General features: G+C 51.3%; 1 protein-coding gene across 1 annotated transcript in view; it reads left to right on the top strand.

Moving 5' to 3' along the window:
• Positions 1–24,153, top strand: part of ADAMTS16 (ADAM metallopeptidase with thrombospondin type 1 motif 16) — a gene marked incomplete at its 5' end in the record, with an annotated part of 146,080 nt that overhangs the window by 98,341 nt on the left and 23,586 nt on the right. Inside the window, one exon of the mRNA XM_080804378.1 lies at positions 12,324–12,450. Within this exon, the coding sequence (XP_080660504.1) occupies positions 12,324–12,450 (127 nt within the window). The remainder of the gene's footprint in view (positions 1–12,323; positions 12,451–24,153) is intronic.

The raw sequence follows: 24,153 nt of genomic DNA, 5'->3' as shown, positions 1-24,153 counted from the left end.
CCTAGCCCAGTGATAGAAACGAGGCTTCTCAAAAGACGGCGTGCATTCATTTGTGGAATATTTTCTAGTTTTCCGTGTAGTTTTGCTTCCGTGATTGGTTTCTTTCTCTTTATAAAGGAAGGATAAGGCTTTGACAACAGCTGGTTTTCATTCTACAGTTAGAATCAGTCAGAACTTGGAGACTGGTCAAACCATCGTCTTCAAGATGAAATAGTCCCTTTTCAGGTACTTCAGAGAAATATGAAGATTTAAAAGTGATTTCTGGGGGCACCTAGGTGGCTCCATGGGTTAAGCCTCTGCCTTCGGCTCAGGTCATGACCCCAGCGTCCTGGGATCGAGCCCCGCATCGGGCTCTCTTCTCGGCCGGGAGCCTGCTTCCTCCTCTCTCTCTCTCTGCCCCTCTGCCTGCTTATGATCTCTGTCAAATAAATAAACCTTTTTTTAAAAAAGTGATTTCTGAAGGGCAGGCCGGGGCTGGTTCCCACAAGAAGGTAACGGCGGCCGGAGCACTTGCTCGTGAACCCCCCATCCTCCACAGGCGGGGCTTCGCTCTGGGCTCTCCCGGTTCCAGGATCGCCTTCTTCGGCTTCCTTACGATCGCCTTCAGACGCCGCACTGCTCCTCTCTGCTCCGTTCACACGGGCCACGTGAGACCCCGGCCCGTCTGATTCCGGCACTCCGGCGCGCGCGGTGATTGCTGCTTCCGACAAGTCGTTGAGGGATTGCAAGCCCTGCTGAGACCTTGCTTCCCAGATGTGTCCTCAGTCTGAGAAACGAGACCTGAGTCGTAGTAACCCTCCAGCTGGGGGTGGAGGAGACCCCGTTTCCCAGGAAACTCACCTGAAGCACCATGATCTATGCCCTGCTGTGAAAACGGAGCCCCGGGACCCTCCGTGCTGTGGGGCATGTGGCCGTCTCTGTGTTTTTATTTTCTCAGAATATTCAGAAATTTGAAAACACTCAAAGCCAGAAATATTTAAATTCACTTTTCTATCTCTCCTTGTTGATATGGGCTGGGGAAATCAATTTCGAATGAAGATCTCGAGCAACCTGCCACCTACGAACAGATGTGACGCAAGGGTGGGCCCCGCCACGCCAGTCTTCGTTACCTGGGAGATGGGTATCCCTGGGCCCCACCATGGGCGCCCGGGCTGTAAGCCTCTCTGTTGTCCGCGTGGATGGCGACAACAGAGGTTGTCTGCGGGGTGGCGTGTGACTGCCACTGTGCTTAGCCAGCACCCCCCGGCCTGCCCGTGCCTTGCTCCTGTCCGTGTGATCTGATTTCATCCTGGTGAAAAAGCCAGGAGATATCAGGTGTAGTTCCCCTTCTGAAAATGCAGAAAGGGAGGTAAATGCCATAGTAGGACTTGAAAAGGTAATTTTATGTAAGCTCTCAAGCCCATCTGTGCAGAATGCCCGGGGTCTGGGCCCGTCAGCCGCACGGAAATGAATCATTCCAACACTCGGTCCAACACTGTGGGATCGAGCATCCCTCGGATTTGTTTCGCTTTGGTTTCGAGTTTCTTCCACACCAGTTTCCTATCTGTAAGTTTTCTTGTTGTCCTGGACTTTTCCCTGGGTCTGAGACAAGGACTTGGTGCCCCGGGTTTGGTGTTGCCTGGGTTCTGAGCGGGTCTCCACCGTGCTCACTGGAACTGAGCTCCAGGATGCCCCTGGGCCACAGGCCATGCTCCCCCCGACCCCAGATCAGCAACGCTCTCAGTTTCCTGGCCTGGAAGTCTGTGGTCCTTTTACACTTGACCCGGGTATGCGTCTGCCTTTGCTATCGGCTGCAGTCTCTCTGTGTTTACGTTCTGTGACAGCCTGGAACAGTCTTGGGTCATGGCTGGTCATGGCCTTTGCTGCTTTTCATGAGCTGCTGAGCCCTCAGGGTCTAGCACTGGGCCTGGCCCTCACCAGCCACCAACGATCTATTTGTCAAGAGGACACATGCAGGATCCCGACGACTTTTTGATTCAAAAATACCTGAAGGCCGTATTTGGAAAGGGTGATATGGGCTCATCCCGCTGGACCCAGAAACACATGCCCCTCCATGGGGGCGGCTTCTGCAGGGCTCTGTGCCCCCCTCACTCCTGCTCCCAGACGCAAAGCAGGGATCAGGGCCTGGAAGTCACTTCCATCATTCAGAATTCGAGTTCCCTTGCTTCAGCTCCCGGGGAATAGAGTTTAAAAAATTGCCCGCCAGTGTATGAAGTTCTGAAATAGAAAGCGGTGCGCATCTCTTTCTGTCTCAAACACAAATCAAACAAGAGGTTACAGTTTCTCCCCGCGTATGTCATGTTGGATGGATGGAAAGACTGTACCGGGAAGTGACGGGCTGTGCCTCGCTGAGCTGGAGGAGACTGCGTGACGTTTGTGCCCGGCCTGCCAGGCTTCACGGCAAGGCCCTGCCTCTTAAAGTCTCATGACCTCATGAGCTACTTAAGCCTTGTATGCCTTGGTGAGCCCATCTATAAAATGAAGATAATGTAAGCTGCCCTATAGGGTTCCTTTAAGGATTAAATGACAGACTACCTATAAAGCTCCTAACACTGGGTCCAGCCAAATCAATGTCAGCCCCACTTCCCTTCCGTTAACGTTACAGCTTTACCTCAGAAACCGGACAGTCTAGGTTCCGAAACTCTCGAAGCAGAGGGAATCCTGTCATGATCTTATTCTCCACGAGGCCCCCCGGCAGGGACGAGGAGCACATTCCTCCTTATTTGGGATTATGTCGTCGCCTTCAAAGGAGTGTGTTTTTGTGCACACATGTGTGTCGACCTGTACGAGTGCACACGCGCACACCTGGAGAAATGTATGCACGGTGTGCAGTTTGTAGCTGCTGCGGCTGAGGGGGTCAAAGCATGGCCCCCATCTTCCCGCCACACTGTGACAGAGGCCAGCGAGCAGGACGTGGAGGAGGGACGGCGCGGAAGCTTCAGTCCGGGGGACAGATGACCGGGGGTCTGTGCCGCAGAGAGGCGTTCCTGTGACCCGTCTCCTGACTTCTCCACTTCCTTGGATGGAGCCTGCCTCCCCTCTGGCGACTCAGGTCATCTGTCCAAACTCTGTCCCGACAACCGGGATGATGTGGCGGCTCGTCTTCCTGTGGCTGTTGTCAGACAAGCCTCCTGACGTGCTGGACCCACTTGCCCCACACCGGGGGCCCCAGCTGTCTCTCTGTTTGGTACTCTGAAACCTCTTTTGTAGAATTATGTCTTCCCTTGGCACCCCCAGGCTGGTGTCTCGGTGTCCGTACTAACAGTGTGTCAGCCCGTATGCCCTTCCATACCCAAAGAGTAGACGCCCCAAGATGCTGAGTATGAAATCCTTACGCTTGGGGTGAGCAGAAGTCTCCGATGGAGGACCCAAGGGAGCCCTTTGAACGGGGACCATAGACGGGGGCGCCTGGGGGGCTCAGCTGGTGAAGCCTCTGCCTTCTGCTCAGGTTGTGATCCCGGGGTCCTGGGATCGAGTCCCAGTGTGGGGCTTCCTGCTCAGCGGGGAGCCCGCTTCTCCTCTCTCCCTGCCCCTCCCCTCACTAGGACTTTCACTCTCTCCCTCAAATAAATAAGTAAAACCTTAAAAAAAAAACCACATAGCACTGCACATAGACATGAGGGTTGTTTATGTTGTTTAACACTTAACACTTGCCATATTACCTGTGGATGGTGGACAGACTGATGAGCCAAAGGTGGGGAGTGGGCCCCAGGAGCACAGTCTGTGAGAGCAGATGGAGGGAAATCTTCAAGGATCTGATAGGCACCACACAGAAATCAAGGCTGACAGTCAAGGCTGAGAGAAGCACTGTGATTGTTCTTAGCCAAGCCCATGGGCACAGATTTTCTGGTCCTCGATCAAAGCAAAGACCTGATCTCACGTGATTCTCTGTAGCTCTGGCTTAGTGGTGAAAATCTTTTTTTTTTTTCAAGATTTTATTTGCAGAGTGACACAGCGAGAGAGGGAACACAAGCAGGGGAGTGGGAGAGGGAGAGGGAGAAGCAGGCTTCCCACAGAGCAGTGAGCCCAATGCGGGGCTTGATCCCAGAATCCTGGGATCATGACCTGAGCCTAAGGCAGACGCTTAACGACTGAGCCACCCAGGCGCCCTGAAGAATTGTTTCTTATAGCATCGCCCAAACCTGTTCCCAAGTAGCTGGGCCACATGACACGACGCTCCCCTGGGGCTCAGGTGCGCTGTCTGGGCTCCGCCCACAGAGCTGTGATCTGGAGGGAAACAGATGGGAAGTCAGCCCCCCCAGCTGCCCTCTCCTGAGAAGAGCGGTTCAGTGTGTGTGTGTGTGTGTGTGTGCGCGCGCGCACCGGTACACAGGCGTGTGTTTTATGGGGCCTCTGCCGTGCCCTCTGGTTGGGTTCCCTGAGTCAGTCAGCGGTGGCCAGCCTGGTCAGAGAGAAACCAGAACGTCAGCTCCATGAGCAGCCCTTGAGGCTCTCGATGCTGAGCCTTCCAGCAAGAAGGGGCAAGAAGGAGGGAGAGGTCAGGGCAGGAGCCTGGACAGGCTGCGGGCAGGTAGAAGGTCCCATGGGGGTCGCCTGGGCGGTCGGCCCCTCCTGCCCCCACGTCTCACTGCCCAGTGTCCACGATGTCAGAAGACAGATGTGCATTTTCATGAGGACCCACATTTGCAGATGCCGTCATTAGTTCTTGTTAAAATGCCGTAAACAGATAGAAAAGAAGAAAAACTGCTCTCCGACCCAAGGTCACTGCGAGCGTTTTCACACATTCCACCCCATGTCTCTCCCACGTGCAGCCCTTCCTGGGCGCCCCCTCCTCTGGACTTGACGGTGACCCCAGCGCACACTAGTGGCTATCTGTATCCACCGCTGGCAGAGGGTCACTTAGGTATGGAGGGAACAGAACATTCTTTTTTTTTTTTTTTAAATATTTTATTTATTTTCAGCGTACCAGTATTCATTGTTTTTTCACCACACCCAGTGCTCCATGCAATCCGTGCCCTCCCTAATACCCACCACCTAGTTCCCCCAACCCCCCACCCCCCGCCCCTTCAAAACCCTCAGGTTGTTTCTCAGAGTCCACAGTCTCTCGTGCCTCATGGTTCGTCTCCCCATCCGATTTCCCCCAATTCATTTTCCCTTTCCTTCTCCTAATGTCCTCCGTGTTATTCCTTATGCTCCACAAGTGAGTGAAACCATATGATAATTGACTCTCTATGCTTTACTTACTTCATTCAGCACAATCTCCTCCAGTCCCGTCCATGTTGCTACAAAAGTTGGGTATTCGTCCTTTCTGATGGAGGCATAATACTCCATAGTGTATATGGACCACGTCTTCCTTATCCATTCGTCCGTTGAAGGGCATCTTGGTTCCTTCCACAGTTTGGCGACCGTGGCCATGGCTGCTATAGAATGGCCAAGATTAGCAAGACAGGAAACAACATGTGTTGGAGAGGATGTGGAGAAAGGGGAATCCTCGTACACTGTCGGGAATGCAAGTTGGGAATAGCCCATTCTTTTTTTTTTTTTCAAAGATTTTATTTATTTGAGAGAGAGACAAGGAGAGAGAGCATGAGAGAGGAGAAGGTCAGAGGGAGAAGCAGACTCCCCGTGGAGCTGGGAGCCCGATGTGGGACTTGATCCCGAGACTCCGGATCATGACCTGAGCCAAAGGCAGTTGCTTAACCAACTGAGCCCCCCAGGTGCCCCGGAGCAGCCCACTCTTAAAGTGATGGTTCAGATTCTTGAGAGAGTACACGTGTTACTGATCATGCTCGTCACAGTGATTTCAACAAACTGTTACGATGACCCTCCCCTGACCCCCCAAATTCCCTGGTGATTACAAGTTTAGGCTCCACATTTAGGTGGGTGTTCTGAGGGCATCGTTCCTAAATGTCTTGGGCAGAGAACACGTGTGCCCGTGCATATGCACATACACATGCACACACACACACAGTCTTGTTTGCTTGTGGGCACAGATCTGGAGCGGCAGCATGAGATCTGACTTACGAGGTTTTAAAGAATCCGATTTCACCCCCGGAGCCTGGCCGCCCACCCATGTAAGATCACGGTGTGGGGAATCTCGTGGAGGGGAACCGAGATGCGGTGGGGGGCGGGACTGGCCCCGGGCCGGCAGCAGCTACCTCATGCAAGAGCTTGTTGGAAATGCGGATTCTTGGGCTCACTCCGGGGCCTTGGAGAATCCGAAGGCCTCCCATCCCAGTCTGAGAGCCCATCCAGGGAGTGGCTGCGATCGGGTTCCCGTGAGGGCCCTTCCCTCCTGACACGCTGTGTGGAAAGCCCACTTGGCAGGCCCCTGCCCAGAGCCCGAGGCAGCCCTCACAGGCACGTCTGCCGTCCTGGTGTTCAGGAACCACAGGGAGATCCAGTTCCCGGGAAGCGCTGGCTGGAGGCGAACGGGAAGTTGAGCGACACCGCTCGCTCGAGAACGGCAGCCTGGAGATTGCCCACCAGGGACCGTGGTGGTCCAGGGGCAGCTCGGTGCTCTCTGGGAGGGGAGCTAAGACAGGTTAAGTGGACGGCAGGGAGGAGAGTTTCAGATGAGAACTTCCCCGGAAAACTCCCAGGACCCGAGTCAGGCTGTTAGCATCTCCTCCCCATATGATTTTAATCAGTCATTTTGAAAAAGGAGGAAAGCGGTTCCTGCGAACAGGGTCGCAGACCTGCTTGCTGATCCCGGTGGATCAGAGCTGAGGGCAGCTCTTTAACTGGCCTCAGAAGCCGCTGGGAAGCCAGGCCGGAGGTGGAGGTGGGCATGCCACGCTCGCCCCGCGGCTGTCCCTGCATGTCCCTGTGGGCGGCTCACATCCCCTCTGCAGGGAGGATCCTGCCAAGCGTCAGCCCCGAGTGTCCCCCCGAGCCAGAGCTCCCTGTCCCTCACCCCTGCCTTTGCTCCAGGGGACCTTCTCCTCCTTTCCGAAGCTGAGGCTCTGAGGTGCCGCACCTTGTCCCTGAGGCTCCTCAGCCCCAGACGGGCTCTTCCTCTCCTGCTCCCTGAAGTGCTCCGTCCTCCTCAGCCTTGGACGAACACCTCCCTCCTTCTCCCGCGCCCTCCCTTTGTCTTGCGCCCTCGCCGCACTCTCCGTCCCTGAGGATGACCCTCCTTGCCTGCCCTCCTGCCCCTCGCTCTCACGTTGAGCTTTGGAATAATGGAACTAGCACTGGCATTATTTCTTCTCTTGCGTGTGGTGGGATCTGTTGGCATCTTTTGACTCTTGCATTTTCAGGAATTAGGTCTTCGAGACGGTTTTGCATTCTGTCTGATAATGAAAGCGCATAGATTGCTTCTCTCTTCTGGAGTTTTGCTAATTCAGAAAACCACCTTTTTTGGTAAGATTTTAAATAGTATGCTTATAAATTTGAACAAAGCTCCCTCATTAAATTCTCTCCATTTCCTCTGCGTAGGATATTTTCTTGTTCTCATTTTGTATCTTGCATATCTGTGCTTATTCCTTATTTTCTTCATTAAGTGGGTGTGTCAGCGGCAGGTTAGCCAGGAAAACACAAGTCCGTCTAGGTGTGTCAGGAAAGAACTCAACAGAAAGGATCCTTTGCTTGCAAAATAGTTGGGAGGGTGGGGGAGTAAAGGTCAGAGAGAGCCGCCATTCACTCTCAGAGTCACTCTGGCTATTTAAGAACCAGGAGGCTCTAGAACAGTCCAGTCTACTGTTAGGAGTAGTGCCAAGCCAGCCTTGGCGCAGATGGTTCCCAGGAAAACGGCTGCATCACCGCAAAGGTGATGCTCGCCACAATGCACGCTCAGACCCACTGCGTCCACGGAGGTGGCTGTGCAGCCCTGACCCTCTTCTGCTCCCTGCATCCTGGGCTGTGGCCCCTCCTTGGTGGGATCTGAGCCCAAGTCTCAAGGACAAGAGGTCACCACCCCTTCCCCAAAGTCAACTCTTGGATTTTCTACTTTCCCTTTTGTAACATATTTGCTTCTTCACGTTTTTGTCTGGAACCGTACACTGGCATCTGTTCATTTACTAATACACCGATTTCTGTTTCCATCTAGATCAATTCTTTCTACTTCCGTGAGCTCTTTTTTCTCAGAGCCCCATTCACTCTTACATTCATTGATGTCCATCCTTATTTACCGGTGTAAGTATTTCTGATCACGAACTGTCCTCTAAGTATTACTTTTAGCCACGTGCCACAAATCCTACATGTTCACCACTATCACTTTCTTAAATGCACTGTTTTGCACCTACTAATCACCCTCCCGTTTTGTCCTATTTCTATTATTTGCTAAAAATCTCGGGACAACACTGCATTCCCCCTTTCTTCTTCCCCGTAAATATTCTTCCTTATCTGCTGGTGTCCTACAGGGTTGTCAACCCAAGAGAGCACTGCCCATGTGTGCAGACATTTTAGTTGCCACGATGACTGGGGTGACCACCGCTGGCGCTGGGCGGGCAGGACCCAGGGATCCTGCCAGAAGCCTCGCACTGTGTGCAGCTGTGCTTCCCCGCAAACAGTGCTGTTGCCCACATGCCGCTGGTGTCCCGCGAAGAAAAAGGAAAGATCTCCAAAATCACCAGCTAAGAAAAGAGCTGGCAGAGTCAGAACATGCACGTGTGTCAGACAAACCCCCTTTTCCTTTGGGTTATAGATATTTGTATATTTAGTAATTGTTACTAAATTATTTCAAGAATTACTAGCTCCAGATTTCCCTCTTATCCAGTTAAAGGTACGAGCTCTGGGACTTGGCTGACACAGAGGTACTCAGGAGGGGAGGGGAGCCAAACAAATGTCTCCAATTGAGAAGAAAAACAAGCACTTTAATAAAGTAAACTCTTTTTGCCATTTCAAAGCAAAACCAAATTTCATATTTGCTTAACGGAGAGCCTGCGAATTGCTCAGAACCCCCAGCGACCATTAAGCCCGGGTTGTTTGTTGGGACTGGAGCTGAAGGGTTGGCTTTCACACGTCTTTAATTTCCAAACAGGAAACCAAGCTGAGGCCAGTATTTATAGAGTCGCACGTCCTAAAAAGTCAAGCCAGTTTGGTTACAGAATAAAAAGAACGGACTTCTTAACTGACACGTGAGTGGAGAGAGAAGATCAGCTTTCCTTCTCTTCTCATTAGGACGTACGCACTCTTAGCAATTTTAGGAAATTGTACTGCTGCTCGATATCGGCCTCACCTAAATTAGATCCGTGCTGTTAACTGGCTTGATTGAGGAAGGCTCCATGACTCTTTGCAGAACAGCTAACGCAGACGTGTGTTTTTTTTTCTTCTAATTTTATAGTCCCTCATTCCTTGTTAGTAAGTGGAAAAGTGGGTTCATAAAACACTGAAGTCGATTTCCTCTCCACATGGATACATGGGCCCTGCTCATCCGAGGTAATGTGTAAACAAGGGAACGTACCCCTGCCTACTTTGATGACTTTTTGGCTAGGCATTAGTTCCCCTCACTGTTAACTTGTTAGAACTTGAAAGTTCCTGAATATAATGAAATTGGCCAGCGGCGTAAAAACTCTTTAATAAGTGAGAGGACAAAGTGACCCACGCACACTGGGGAGATTATGGAGAGAGTCAGCGTGTGCTCTCTGTCGCCCAGAAATACGCTCCAAGGGATGACACGTCGGTCTGCACTGAATCTTGTCCTTAGACTCACCCTGTGTCTTGCCGGTGCCCACATGCTTTGAAAAGGAGCAGGGTCCTCAGGGCCGTTGGCCAGAACAGGTGAGCACAAACCCGAGCCAGCCTCATCTGAAACTCTCTTTATTCACAGCACTTCTGACCCCAAATGTGGGGTGTTTGCGATGCCCACAGCCCCCGACAGTCCAGTGGCCAAGGGGGTGTCTGTAGGTCAATTCAGACATGAAGTGCCTGGGGTTCCTCAGACTCTCCAGGATTCAGGGCTCGGCCCCAGAGGACTGTTGCTGTTTAAAACACCAGTCACAAGTCCCGGGTGCCCCACGTACCCACATTTTGACCTATTGTAGCTACAAAGTTGGGGGTTCTTGCCGTCCCTCCCTTTCAGGTTTGATAATCTGTTAGATCAGCTCTCAGAACCCAGGAAGGCTCAGTACTTGCAAGTTCCAGTTTATTCTAAGTCAGAGGAATGAAGAGCCAGAGGAAGGGGTACTTGGGGATGATTCTCCAAGGGTCCATACTGCAGGAGGCTCTGCCCCTGTGGAGCTGGGGTGTGCTGCCTGCTCAGCACAGGAATGTGCCCCCCAACCCAGAAGCTCTCTGAACCCTGTGGGTTAGGTTTTCTAGGGAGATTTTGGAACTTAGTCCTGATTGAGTAAATCCTTGGCCTTTGGGGGTGAACTCCATCTCCAGTCCCTTTCCCATCCCTGGAGGGTTGTGCAGAGCCCGACGTGGGGCTCTCTCTCAATCCAGAATCCACGACCCGAGCTGAAATGAAGAGCTGAATGCTTAACCGACTGAGCCCCCAGGTGCCCCTCAGTCATTTTTAGTAACCTGTTTCTCATCAGATCTCATTGAAATTGGGCAGAAATAATTGCAAAATTTACATTAAGGAGCATAAAATAAAAACTTCATAGCTTGGTTAAAATATAATTATGTCAAGTCAGTAGAGAACTGAAAAATTTCATAACACCACAAAAATCCTACCACCTTTCCCTTGTCCGTCATCAGTACCCACTGGGTTTGATCCCTCCAAGTGGGCAGTTGGGGGCTCAGACACGTGAGCTGCCATGCCGGTGCCCTTTTGGAACCTGGGAGGACTCTTCTCTTCTGTCTACTTAAGAAAACCAATTTCCAGGGCGCCTGGGTGGCTCAGTGGGTTAAAGCCTCTGCCTTTGGCTCAGGTCATGATCCCAGGGTCCTGGGATCGAGCCCTGCATCGGGCTCTCTGCTCAGCGGGGAGCCTGCTTCCCCCCTCTCTCTCTGCCTGCCTCTCTGCCTACTTGTGATCTCTGTCAAATAAATAAAATCTTAAAAAAAAAGTTTCATAGAGAATGTAACTTTCCCCAGTTAAGGCATTGACTTGTCCTTTTCGTTCTGACATAGCTTAGCCACACTGTCCCGTGTGTATTTTAGAGACTTTTGGTTTTCTTTGAGTAAAGAAGGATTTGTCTTCGCCTGGACCCTACTCTTAGAGATGTTCGTGACTGGGGTCTACACCGTGCTGTTCTTTCCTCCGAAACTGTATCTTTGGTCTGTCCCTTGCTCTGACATCTGCCGGAATCCAGTTGGGTGCAGGAGGCTGTGCTGGGTTGTGCCCTGGCTTGGGCTGTCGATGAGGGGGGTGGCGGGGCCACACAAGCAGCAGGACTCCATCAGGCTTTCCAAGGGCAGCAATGAAATCATTTGTAGATCTTAGTATGTTTTGTGTTCATTTTAAATCAGTACCAGTTGAGTTCTTTTTCTTTATTTTTCTCTCAATTGGTTGAACTCTTGAATATTGTCGTGCAAAATGTGTACCTAGTTAGGGTTCCCTTAGTAAAGCGTACATGGCAGAATGTTTCTGAGCGTGCGACTCAGGGGTGTTAAGTCCGCTCCCACTGTTGTGCAAACACACCCATCGCCCATCTCCAGATCTTGCTCATCTTCCCAGACTGAAGCCCTGGGGCCACACAACAGTGACTCCCTGTTCCCCATCCTCCTAGCCCCTGGCAAACCAACATTCTATTTTCTGCCTGTTTGACTCAGTTCTAGGAACCTCATGTAAAGAATAACGCCCTTTTGGGGAAGTATAATGAATTAAGATACCGCACAAATTCGAGCGTGTTTGCAAAGCTGTAAACATTAGGGACATGAATGGGGGCTCAGGATAGGACCGGCTTTCATTCCAGGCATTTCCACTGACGTCATTCCATAGGACACCTAAATCATTATTGGGACAAGGCCTCCGTTCAGCTTTAAACCATGGCCAAATTTAACTCTCAATTCTCTGGTGACAAACTGCTTTGTGTTGTTTGTCTGTATTTCTTTCTGGCTTATCATTGATTGCTTCCAATTGCTACTTCTCCAGCGGGAACACAAATCAGGTTATTGTGTCTCTTTTGAGAAGTGAGTTGTGTTCCCAACTCCGGAAATAATAGGAAAGAACAATGTGTCCTCAAATGTATGTTGGCACCGATTCCAAGACAAAGACGCATGTTGACTTTAAAGATGCAAAGATCTGGGAGGGAAGTGCGCATGTCTCAGATGAAATCCTCTGATAAGCAATCTCGAAGACAGGTCAGACAAGGACTAGTCCCTCCAGAGCTGGCCAGCTGGTCATTAGCATAAAGATGCTACCAATATGCTAACTCCTTTTTAAAAAGGGATTTCTTTTGCTCTTCATCTGCCTTTCCTCAGGGAGTGCATTTCTGAGTCTTCATGATACTTTCCACCCTTTCCTGCAGGGCAGATGACCACGAGGGCGGGCTGTTACCGAGACCTGAGGTTTCAAGTCAACACCTCATTCTGCAATCCCAGCACCCGACCTGTCTCCGGGGTGGTGTCCTGCAAAGTGTCTGCCTGTCCTCCCAGGTAAGAGCTGTCACGTTGGTCCGGACAGGTGACATAGTTTTGCAAACACATCTGGTGCGTCTTGGGGGCTCCAGAATCTGGAGAAAGGTGGTGCTGATTGCTGTCGTGTAACCCGGAAATGGGAAGAGGCAAGAGGAACCAGAACTACCTGTGCGGGTGTGTCCGAACTACCTTGGGACTGTAAGTGCCAGTTCTCCTAAAAGCATCCTCTTTGCGGTATTTTCACTTTGATCACGTAGGCGGCAGGGGTGATAACTCACTGGGGTGACGTTCACGTTTTCCTTCTCAGCCTCCAGTTCCTTTCGCTCTGGTTCGTTTTCCTCCTGAATGACACATGTCAGAAGGATCCATTCCCGGACAGGACCGGTGGGGCAGGGTGTGTGGATTGCTGCAGTGTACGCACACACACATGCACACTTACGCACACTCACGTGTGAGACTGAGCCGAGAAAGCCTGCACTCTGGCATCCCGTTCTGCCTGTGGTACTGCCGTCCCGAGGGAGTTCTCAGGAAGGTGCCGGTGCGCCAAGTCGGTAGGCTGGGCAGGGCCCTGAGGAGCGGCCACGCCAGCCCAGCTCCCAGCTGTGACGACCCGGGCACGCCCATCCCCTCCCTGGGGTTCAAGGGCTTCAGCTTCATGGGGGACACATCCCAGAGGGATTGGGAGAATGAGTAACATACACGTGGAACGAAAGTCCGACTCCGGAGTCTTCAGACAGCAAACACACTAAAAACTGTACAAGATAATCTGAAACTTCTTGATCCTAAAAATCCCCAGGAGCTGGTGAACTGATTCTAGGTTTGCAGAATGGGCCTCAGCAGCGTGATGCTTTTCCAGGAGACAGTGACACATGGGAGGGCACGTGACCTTGTCTCTCGCTTTGTCTCTGAGCTGTTGGGACCCTGGTCACCGGCTCAGGGTAGAGACGGAGGCCACTTATCTCAGAGGTCGGGATCTTTCCTTCCGCCATCTCCACAGAACCTCCTGACGTGGAAATGTGGCTGTCCAGGAGTGCTGCTACTTGCTGGTGTTCTCTTCCGACACTGTGCTGAGCTCTCGTGAGGGCCCACTAACCTGGGGCACTCCGAAACAACCAGTTAGCTGTGCCATAGAGACACCTTCCTCACAAAGATGAAGAGATGTGTGTGCGTGTCACTTTCCTGTGCAGGAGGAACCAGGTAGCTCTGCTTCAGCTCCGGATAGTTCGGAATGGTGGGTGTTTGCACGAAATCAGCCCGCCTGTCCTGTGAGGGGCTCCCACCCTCGAAGTCCAGCCTGCCCGTGTGCTCGGTGAGGCTTCCCTAGAGGGAGGTAGAGACAACAGCCAGAACTGAGTCCGCAGCTCCCAGCTGCCCGCTTTATGACTTGAAGCATCACCTGAGTCAGCGGTGACCTGAGAGGGGGAGCCCCAGAACAGGCCTCTTGGTGTCTGTAACCCACGCAGGCTCAGACCTGGAAGCAGGAGGGACCAGAGCCACAGGCAGGAGCAGCTGGTGTTTTCCTGGGGTGGGGGTGGGGGACTGCAGGCCCCCACCTTGTGGGAGAAAGCTGGGGCTCCCCTGCCCCCTCTCTGCTGCCTCCATGCCGGCTGCCTGACTTTCTTCTTCTAAGAAGCCTAGTTAGGGTGTTCGAGAGGATACGTGGCTGCTGCCAGCTCAGGATGCTCCCAATGGCATGCTGCTCCTGTGTGGTCGGGTCCTGCTGTCACTGTGTCCAAATACGCCTTCCAGGAGGTGCCCCTCCACATGCGTTTTCTCCTCCTTGTCTTTGTTGGTAGGACCCCCGACATGTCCGTGCACTCACACACACTCACAGACACATATGTGAGTGCACACTCACGCACACGCATTCCTTCACTCCCACACGGAGGTCCCGCTAGGTGTTCCCTGTCCCCTCCCAGCTCATCCTCTGGGCGGAGGGAAGTGAGCAGCAGTGAGGCAGGTGCCTTCCGTGGGTGCCCCACGAAGGCTCTGCTTCCCCCTCTTCCTCTCCGCCCCCTGCCTCTCCTTCCTCGCTGCCCCGGCACCAGCCCCATGGGCAAGGCCAGCCTCGGGCGTGTGGAGTTGCAGGATGGAGAGGCGCCCAACTCCATGGTGACTTCCACAGGCAGAGTTGCCCTCACCTGGCGCCCGGCTGCCTACCAGCTCAGACTGGCAGGAAAGGAAGTCTGGTCTCCCATGTTGGAGCCCTGGCCTTGCGGTCCCTGTCAGTGGGGGAAGCCAGAGTCCTAACTGTGGCATGCCTCAGCTATGACACCATGGCCTGAGCCACCCCACACCGGCCACGGCCGCCTCATGTCGCTGCCGCTCACACAGTCCTGGACCCACACTCCTGTTGTCCTGTCTCACTGGGACAGTCCCCTTTCCACCCCTCGTTGTCCAGACCCCCCGGCCCATCCTCAGCCCTGGTCCAAGGACGCCACTGTAACCCTTGTCCCGCCAGTCCGCTGAGCCCTCTTGTCCAGCTCTTCCTCCATTCTCCTCCCCCGAGACCCAACTGGCGACCCCCAACATGTCACCCACACTGTATGCGGCACTCAGGAGCTGCAGGCTGCCAGGAAATTCAAAGCCCATATTCTCGGTGGAAAACTATGGCCCCTCTCTTAGGTGGGCCCCCAGGATGGCAGGCCAGCCTACCACCCCTCCCTGGTCACTTGCTCTCTCCAGGACTAGGATCCTGTGTCACCTCCAGTGTCCTCTAGAATTCCTCCTCCTCCCCATCCACACTGAGCTCAGGACCTCAGACCTCAGACACAAGAATCAGGTGAAGACCACCTCTGCTTCCTGCTAACAGCCCACCCGTGAGTACTCAGCTCCCTCTGGCCTCCTTCCCAGTGAGCCAACAGTCTCATTTCTTCTGGAAAAGTCCTCATGTGTTATGTCTCTGATTCTTCTTTTCCTTCACACTTATTGATTCCTTCCAAGAAAGATTAAGTGGATGTGGAGTTTCTGTATGCTGTCTTGTAAACACACGCATATTAGAAAGTCACTCATTTTTCCTGCAGGTCACCTGTGTGGCCCATTGTTTTTCTCATCAAGCCTCCTCTGCTCCCCTGAAGTTTGTTCTTCTGGTGCTGAGGGATCTATACTTAAAACATCTCTATGTTCTTTGATGTATTCTAAACTTGGGTAAAAATTTACAAGTGAATTCTATCGAGAGATTTGTGTGCTGAGAGAAAAGGCACAGTTCAGAGCCGAAGGACTAGTCCAGGGGAAATGGCACTGACACCTGGTAACAGCGTTGTTGAAACATAGCGAGGACACCCTAAGTTCATCCAGGAAGCGTCCAGAGGCCCCCATCCATCTGCTGTTTGACTTATGTGTAAGGTTTTCAAATATTTGTATTCTTACTGAAGGAGAAAGCTCTTGGAGGTAGTCCTAAGCTTGGCTGTAACCTACTACCATGCTTTCCTGCTGGGGATCCCTAGCGAGGTTCCTGCTACATCCCCAGTAAACAGCAGAGGCCTGATAACCAGCAGGACCCCCCAGGTTTGTACTGAACAGGTGGGACAGGACGTCCCAGCCTCTGGCCCCAACTGTGTATGTCAGAGTCCTTTTGATGGAGTGGACCGTGTCAGCCAGAATTGTGGAAATGGTGGAAAGCAAGGATGGTGTGAGCTCGGCAGTTGGTTTAAAGTACGGTTCAGATGCCCCTTGTGTGTCCAGCTGGAATGTAATCAGGGCGACAGAGAGTGAGGGTGTGTTGAGGGAATTCATGTGAGATCCCCAGATTCTGACTCCAGCACACAGACTCCATAGTCGATAACTCTTGGCTGTTTTTATTTGTGGTGTAAAAGGAGAAACAAATTCACATCTGACTGTGAGGCAAGACTGGCAAAACACAGAAGAATGAGCTTGTATCACACATATTAATCCTTGGGCATTATTATTTTATTTTAACAATTGAGTTGGGAAAATAGATCTTAATTTAAGAATTTGTTTTGTTTTCATCTGTGATGTAAGATACATTTTCCCTTGCCCAGAAAACTGGCCGTTTTCTATTCCTGATTCAATGGGATCCGGGAGTGGAGTCTTATTTGCTCGCCTTCTTGTCTTTAACTGAAATGAAAATGAAACCCTGCTACACTGATTGCAACTCCTGGTCTCCCCATCGGTATCCGAATGCTCGCCTAGGCCGAGCCCTGAGCTGGTGCAGCGGGTGGGCTGTGGGGCCCCAGCCTTGGTGGCCACGTGGGCTCCCCCAGCTCAGAAACGTCAGCAGGGGTATGGGCTGGGAGTCAGGAGTCTCCTCACTGGAGGAAGAGGATCTTAAAGTGTCGAGAGGCTGCGGCCGGCCGGCAGGAGCGTCACGGCTAAAGGACGAGGCATCAGCTGTTCCCGGTCGCTCCTCGGGGCTGGAGTGCAGCCAGCGGGCAGCCGGCAGCTTCTCGTGGCTTCTGCTGCGCACGGAGGCCTGGCTCCGGGCTGGCCTTGGAACAGACGGCAGTGCGTGCACCCAAGTCCCCACCACCTCTGTCTTCACTGGAGCATGAATCAGGCTCTTTTATCACTTGGCTTTGAAACAAGAACCGTAAATCACACAGACGCTTATTTCCTTTATTTTTCTGAGTGTATCTAAATGGAGTGGCTCTTCATATCATTTGTCTTAACTAGATCTGGTTTTGGCGGCACTGACACGAGCAGCGTGCCTTCCTGGACAAGAGCGGAAAGACGCAAGAGGAAACACTCCCCAGACGGGACACGGGCCCTTTTGCTCCCTCTTCCCAGTGCCCCTCGGAAAACAGAGGAGGAGTTTAGGTCAAACAGACCGTGATCGAGTAGACTTCGTTTTCTTGTTTTAGAAGGTCACGCCACAGTCCTTTCCACCGAGTGGGTTATTTCTGCCCACACTTCGGTGACTCCTTCCTGACCCGTTAGCAGAATTATTCGCTTTCAGCCGAAGGGCCTGGGTCGTGACAGCAAGCGTTTGGTTGTACGTTGTAGGAATGCAAGATGAGGTTTAGCAGGTAACTCCATTACAAAAGCTCTCCTGCAACCTCATTTTCAATGACAGGAGAGGGGCTGTGATTTTTTTGTTTCTTAGCTCTTTTAGATACAAGCCACATGAGCATGAACTGCATGGGTTCCCAAGGGAAGGAGAAGAACCCTCCTCCCTCAGGCAGTTCCCACATTTGAAAGCGTCTGACTCATGGGAATCCCAAAGAAGTGAGCATGGTAGCTGATTTGACTATGCCAGTGACGAGAAGGAACTAGCAGCGGGACTGGCATCAGGGCCTGTGACCTGCGTCCAGGACCCAGCAGGCGGAAGGGTCCCTGCTTGCTCTCATTCTCTGCCGTTCCAACTTGAAATTCCTAATGGCCTCTCATGCTGCCCTGGTTTCCACAAATTATAGAGCCAGCCCTGCCTAGCAGCCGCTTGCGTTCAGCCGTGTTACCTGGGACAGGGCCAGGAAAGTGATTTCCTGGGGACTGCGGGTCCCATGTGTCTCCTGGGCGCCACAGCGGCAGATGTGAGGGAAGGAGGTTCCTTGGTGCATTTCTCTTCTGTCGTTCTCCCCTTCACTTACGAGGTGCGTGCCAATGTGGCTGGACAGAAGGACGTTCTCAGGGTGACAGTCTGAAGTTGTGTCCTCTGGGCTCCATGCCCCCTGTCCCCTTTGTCTGGCCATGGACCCAGCTCCGCCAGGGAGCCTCACACCGTGGTTCATGCCCAGAGATGCCCCCTCCCAGAGGGCGGCGGACCCTGCTCTTCTTTCTGTCTCTTGCCCCACCCCATATGCCCACAGTGAGAAGGCGTCTGACCTTCTCCGTTTGGGCGGGAAACCAGAAGTATCTGGAATTGACACTGTCTTTGGGTGCATGTTTGGCTACAGTATGACGTCACTAGTTCAAGTGTGAGCATCAGGACGGAGTCACCTGGGGTGACTGTACCTTAGTATGGAAGATGATGTCTGCCTCATTCCCCAGGAAGGACATCACTTGACACCAAAACAATGAATTTCAGATGCATTCAAGGGGCCCCGGCTGGCTCATTTGGTAGAGCGTGCAGGACTTGATCTCAGGGTTGTGGGTTTGAACCCCATGTCGAGTGTAGAGATTACTTAAAAATAAAGCCTTTAAAATGTGTTCGAGCTAGTATGGATATATGGTAGAATGTATCGCCAAGGAAAGTCAGGTTACAAATGCGAACAAACAGAATTCCTCACAGGTGAGGTTGATTTTTTTTTAAAGATTTTATTTATTTGAGAGAGAGAGCAAGCAAGAGAGACAGCACAAACGGGAGGAACAGAGGGAGGGGGAGAAGCAGCCTCCCCAGTGAGCAGGGACCCCCACACTGGGCTCGATCCCAGGACCCTGAGATCATGACCTGAGCCCAAGGCAGAGGCTTAACCCACTGAGCAACCCAGGGGCCCCGGCTGGACTGTTTTAATTGACCTCCCCAGTCACTTAGATAGTAACGTAGAAACCGTTGCAACAGGAATATAAAATATAAATAGCTTTCTAGATTTGAATTTGCCATTTGACACTTAAAAATCTGCCTTAAGTCGTTCCATAATATATTTTGTATCGCAGTTTTTTTGTCTGCTTGTTTTCGTTTTGTTTGTTTTAGATTAGTTCCTGTTATTTTATATTTATATACATATCTCTTTATTTATCCACATGAACAAAAACAGAAAGTCACTTTGGGAATACGTCTGTTTTTCAGGGAACTTAACTAGTTTTAGACATTAAACAGTATCTACATTTTTCTTAATAATTTTATTATTTTGGTTTCCAGGCCTTGGTATGATGGACTTTAAGCTTCACCAAATCCCCCCATGTTCAACATCATTGTCCCCTAAGTAATGACCACTATGACATACCCGTCAAATATTTTGGAATAAAAATTATAAGCTAACTTACAGATAGACAGATATAGATGGCTGTTGGATGGGTGATGGATACAGGACAAACAGACACACAGACACATGATAGATGGTAGGTGGAGAGAACAGATCTGACTACAAGTCCTCACCTATGGCCGCATGTTCACTGTGTATACTAATCCGTGCTTCTGGAAGTATTTGTTGAAATCTGGAATCTTCACACGTCATGATTTTGGTTTTTTTTTGCAAGGGGGGATATAGGATACTGTTTTTAGTTAAGAGGTAACATTGCTTTTACTCTCAAACCTGCGAGTTATTTAGAATTACTGCAGTTTAATATTTCCAGCTCTATGGAGGCTTTAAAGTAATTTGTTATTTCAGATGTTATTACATTCTGATCAAAGAAAGAGTTAAAAATTATATCATTTTTCTCATTTTTGAGACTTCCTTGATGGCTTGGGCATGGGAGTGTTTATAACTGTTTCCTGTGGGAACGAAGGAATGTGTGCTCTGTGTTGAAGTAGAGTTATTTATATGGCAATTAGATCACAGCCCTTACTTATCTATTCAAATATATTCTGACTTTTTGTCTATTTCATGCATCTGTTTCTGAGAGAAATATTTTAAAATCTCACTTCATAATTGTGTATTTTTCAATTTCTCCTGTTACTTTTGTAATTAACATTAAAGTTCCACATTGTGTTGGTAACATTATCACTTCCTCATGTGTTGTCCTGCTAAATGAGGACCATCTTTACCCCAAATATTGCTTTCCAACTTTAGCCATTTTTCCCTGAAGTTAACAATATAACTCTCACTTCCATTTTCTTGTGCCTGACCTTTGTTCATTCTCTGTGTTTTTAAATGTTGGCATTATGAGGTCTCTCTGGATCTTGAAAATACCGTCCTTTGTGATGGATTTGATTTTTATCAAATCAATGCTATATATTCTCGGGGTGCCTGGGTGGCTCAGTGGGTTAAGCCTCTGCCTTCGGCTCAGGTCATGATCCCAGGATCCTGGGATGGAGCCCCACGTTGGGCTCTCTGCTTGGTGGGGAGTCTGCTTCTCCCTGTCCCTCTGTCCCTGCTTGTGCAACTCTGTTGTGCGCGCTCTCTCTCTCTCTCTCTCTTAAATAAATAATAATTAAAAAAGAAGGTATCTTCTCACACACACGCTTGGTCGCTTTTATGAGCTCTCATTGCTCCCATTTTCAGATTCCGCTCCAGTTTCTTGGGTGTCTTCCGTCTGTTGTACATTTTCTTTGCATCATGTTGTTTCATGTCTCTGCTGATTCCTTATGAATTTGTAGGATCGTGTTTATTCTCTTTTATTCCCACTCTTACCAGAAGGACTGTATTCTCTTTTTCTTCATACTGTGTGCTTCTGATAAAAATAAGTAGACAGGTGAATAAATGAGTGTAACTTTAAAAACACCCAGGATTACTCACACACAATTATCATAAAACCCTTATAGATAAATGATTTCTGGAAAAAGCTGAGTGAACTGTGGCAGAGCCTAAACTTGGGTACATCCATTCATGGATGGTGCCATATCTTAGAATGTTCTGGATGCATCTTTCGGGAATATTAGGAATCCCTGGGTCAGGAGCCAGACTGGGCGGAAGCACCCCAGGACAGGGTCTGGGGAAGTGGGCCCCCAGCTCAGGGAAGGATTCCGCAACAGCACTGTGGGCCGTTTGCATCCGGAGTGAGGTCAGCTAGCAGAGTGGAGCCCCAGAGACAGGACCAGCACCACTGGCCCTAGAAACACACCACCTTCTCCCCCTCACCCCCCAAGAAAGGCCACTAGCCTAATTGTGCTTTTTTCCTTACCAGAAATAAAATAAAACACAATAAACAGTAGTAATATACAAAAGAGAAGAAAACTACTCCATGAACCCTGTGTTCAGTAAGAACGAATCTTAGTGCCCCTTGTGCTTCCGAGATACAGAGGCTTCATGTTAAGCAGCATTGCCCTTGGAAGAAAACATTGCTGAATTTGGGGATCCCGTGGATAGTGCTTTGGTTCTGATCCTGGACAAGCGAGTCAAGCATGCTTTCACCTACGATGACATGAAATCATTAAGACATTAGTTAGTTAGACTTTGCGACTTTCTAAAGCTGACTTGGGCTGAAATATACCTTTAGACTGTCTCCAGACATGCAGTTCACTGATGTCATTAGCGAGCTCAGTGGCCGTGGGATGGTGAGCATCTGTCCACTATCACAGGAAGAAGTCACACTCCTTCACCCTTCTGAGCAATGTTCAGTCTGAGAGATGTCACATACTACAATGTCTGTTCAGTTACCTGTCAGATCCTTGCATGACGACCTCGTACGTGCCACCATTCTAGATGGCTTGTGCCTGGGCCCTGATCCATGGGCCTCACGGGGCCAGGCCATCAGTGGACACCCGGAGACGGACGAGCACATTTCAGTGTGTGCACACTGATTCAGAGCATGGCAGAGCCACAAAGTGTGCATTACTTCCCATAGAGGATGACAGTAGACGTCTCTGAGCTCTTAGACTGGGTACCTTGTGGCAATGGAGGGTAGGCATGCTCCAACCAAGACGAGGGCAAGTGCAAAGGCCCTGAGACAGAGGTAGACTGGCTGTTGGCAGAGGGCTGGGAAGACTTGGTGGCCTTGGCCAAAGGAGCCAGGGGCTGTGACCAGGAGGGGACTGGCAGGGATCCAAATGTGCACAGCTTTGGAGGCCAGGCTGGGGAGTTTGTAGTCTGTGCCTCAGGGGTTGTTAAAACTTTGGAAGGTTTGAGCATTGGTCCCATGTGACCCACCTTTAGGGAGCCTGGGGGCAAAGGTGTGAGAGAGAGATGGGGGCAGAGGGACAAGGGAGAAAGCAGAGCGGTGGGCTCCAGCACCTCTTTGCAGAAGTCTTGCCACCAAGAAGAGCAGAGGGACGGGACTATGGTGGTGTATGGTGGTGAAGCCCAAGGAGGGCTCACAGCCATTTCTCTCATGTTCACATCAGAGCTGGTTCAGTGTGGTATGCACGTTTGGAGAATGTCAGCCGGGGAGGATGGAGGGAACAACCACGGCAGGCACCTGTGTGGGTCACCTTGGGCACATGGAGGGACATGGCTTGAGACATGGTGGCCTGCAGGGAAGAAGTTCCTTACTCATTATTTTTGTTGTTTATTGTGAAAGAGGCCAAGTCCTGGGAGTTCGAGGGGAGGTGCTGGCAGGGAAGGAGAGCACTCAGTGGGACAGTGACCACACCAGGGGTGTGCGACTCCAATACCTGGCCAAGGCCCGAGTGGCCCGCAGGCCCTGCACTTAGCGTCATCACCCTGGCCATGGGTGCAGACATGGCGGGCATAGTTGGCTTAACCAGGATTAGGAAGAAAAGTAAATAAACCAAACAGGTTATAATTCATCTCAATTCAGTGATTTACCAGTAAAAATACATCTATCCAAGCACGGCCCAACCCCGAAGAGGGCCCGGCGTTTAGTTGCACGGGTCTGCAGAGCACAGGGCTGGCGTTGGTCAGCTGCTGATGGCTGATCAATGAAATGAGGGAGAAAGGCCAGTTCACTTTTAGAAAGGGGGTCATCCCTGTTCCTGTGTTCTCTGGTGACTTCGGTTTTTGGTCCCCATGTGACAGGACTTAGTTGTTCTCTAGTGTTGAAAGATGTGCCTTCTTTTCCCAGCCTGGATACCTAGTGTGAGCAACCTAGTGTGGGTTTACAGCTCAGCCCGGGAGGCAGGAGTGCCGGCAGCTGGAGGCCACTCACATCACGTCCTGGGGGATCCTTGTGCCCAGCACCATGGTGTTCTCGAGGCTCCTGGAAGCAGGTGGCTCTGCCCCACACAGAGTCTCTCGGGCCCATTTGCATGCACCCCTAGGACCGTTGGAGGAGGATGTCCTTGGTCGGTGTTCAAAGCCAAACCATCATTAAGTACTGCGTTTCGAGAGACACAGCTTTAAAGACCAAAGAACCGGGGCTTTGTTCGGTGGACAGACATGGAGGACAGTTTGTCATTTCAGGCTGGGCTTGTGTCCCCTGCTGTACTTTCGGGGGTTGGGGCCGAGCCCAAGGGAGGAGCAGTTTGGGTTCAGAGTCAGTCATTCAAGCCCGTCTTTCGGCCTCACCCGGAGGTGCGTGTTTGCGGCGGTGTCTCCCGTGTCCACACGCACAGGGCAGCACGGCTCACGCCGCCCCGTGAGCATTCAGATAAGCCAGTGCCCGAGCCAGGCCCAGCGAGTCACATGCCCTGAGCCTCGGTCCTGGCAAGATCCCATGTCTACCCCACATGCAGCTTGAGAAACTGAAACCACGTGGCTTAGCAAAAGTCGAGCCAGAAAGAAGGAAGCCGCTCATGCTGTTAGCACTCCCTCCACTCCCAGTGAAGTTCCGCCCAGAACAAGGTGGAACGAGAGACTCCCTGAGTTCCGGCGTATCTGTCAATCATTGCGTCCTGCTTAACAACACCCAGCGACTCGGTGTCATTGGAGTGCGCTACTCCGAGACTGTGTTCGGAGCTGGTGAGAAAACTGACAGACTGCGCCGTCCGTGAACCTGGGGCCTTTCCCGCGATCAGCCCGAGTGGACGCTCGGGGACCAAGCACGCTCCTTTCATGTTGAAAGCGGTTGGCCCTTGTCCAGCCTGGTTCCTGGTATTTGACATGATACGACATTGTCATAAACTAGGTTTGTTAAAGGCAGACACTCTAAGACTCTCTTCTAAAAAAAAAAAAAAAAAAAAAGCATCTGTGGCATCCAAGGCCATAGCATTAGACAAAACTCCTGGATCTTCACTTCAAAGGAATCGTGCTGTGTCCCCAACTTTCTGAGACTCCAAAGCCAGCGTGCGTGTGGGACGGCAGGGAGGAGACCTGCCCTTCATTTCCC

The sequence above is a fragment of the Martes martes genome (assembly GCF_963455335.1).
Source record: "Martes martes genome assembly, chromosome: 5".
In the NCBI taxonomy this organism is placed as follows: domain Eukaryota; kingdom Metazoa; phylum Chordata; class Mammalia; order Carnivora; family Mustelidae; genus Martes; species Martes martes.
The sequence above is the reverse complement of the archived record's forward strand: the minus strand, read 5'-3'. Positions and strand labels throughout refer to the sequence as shown.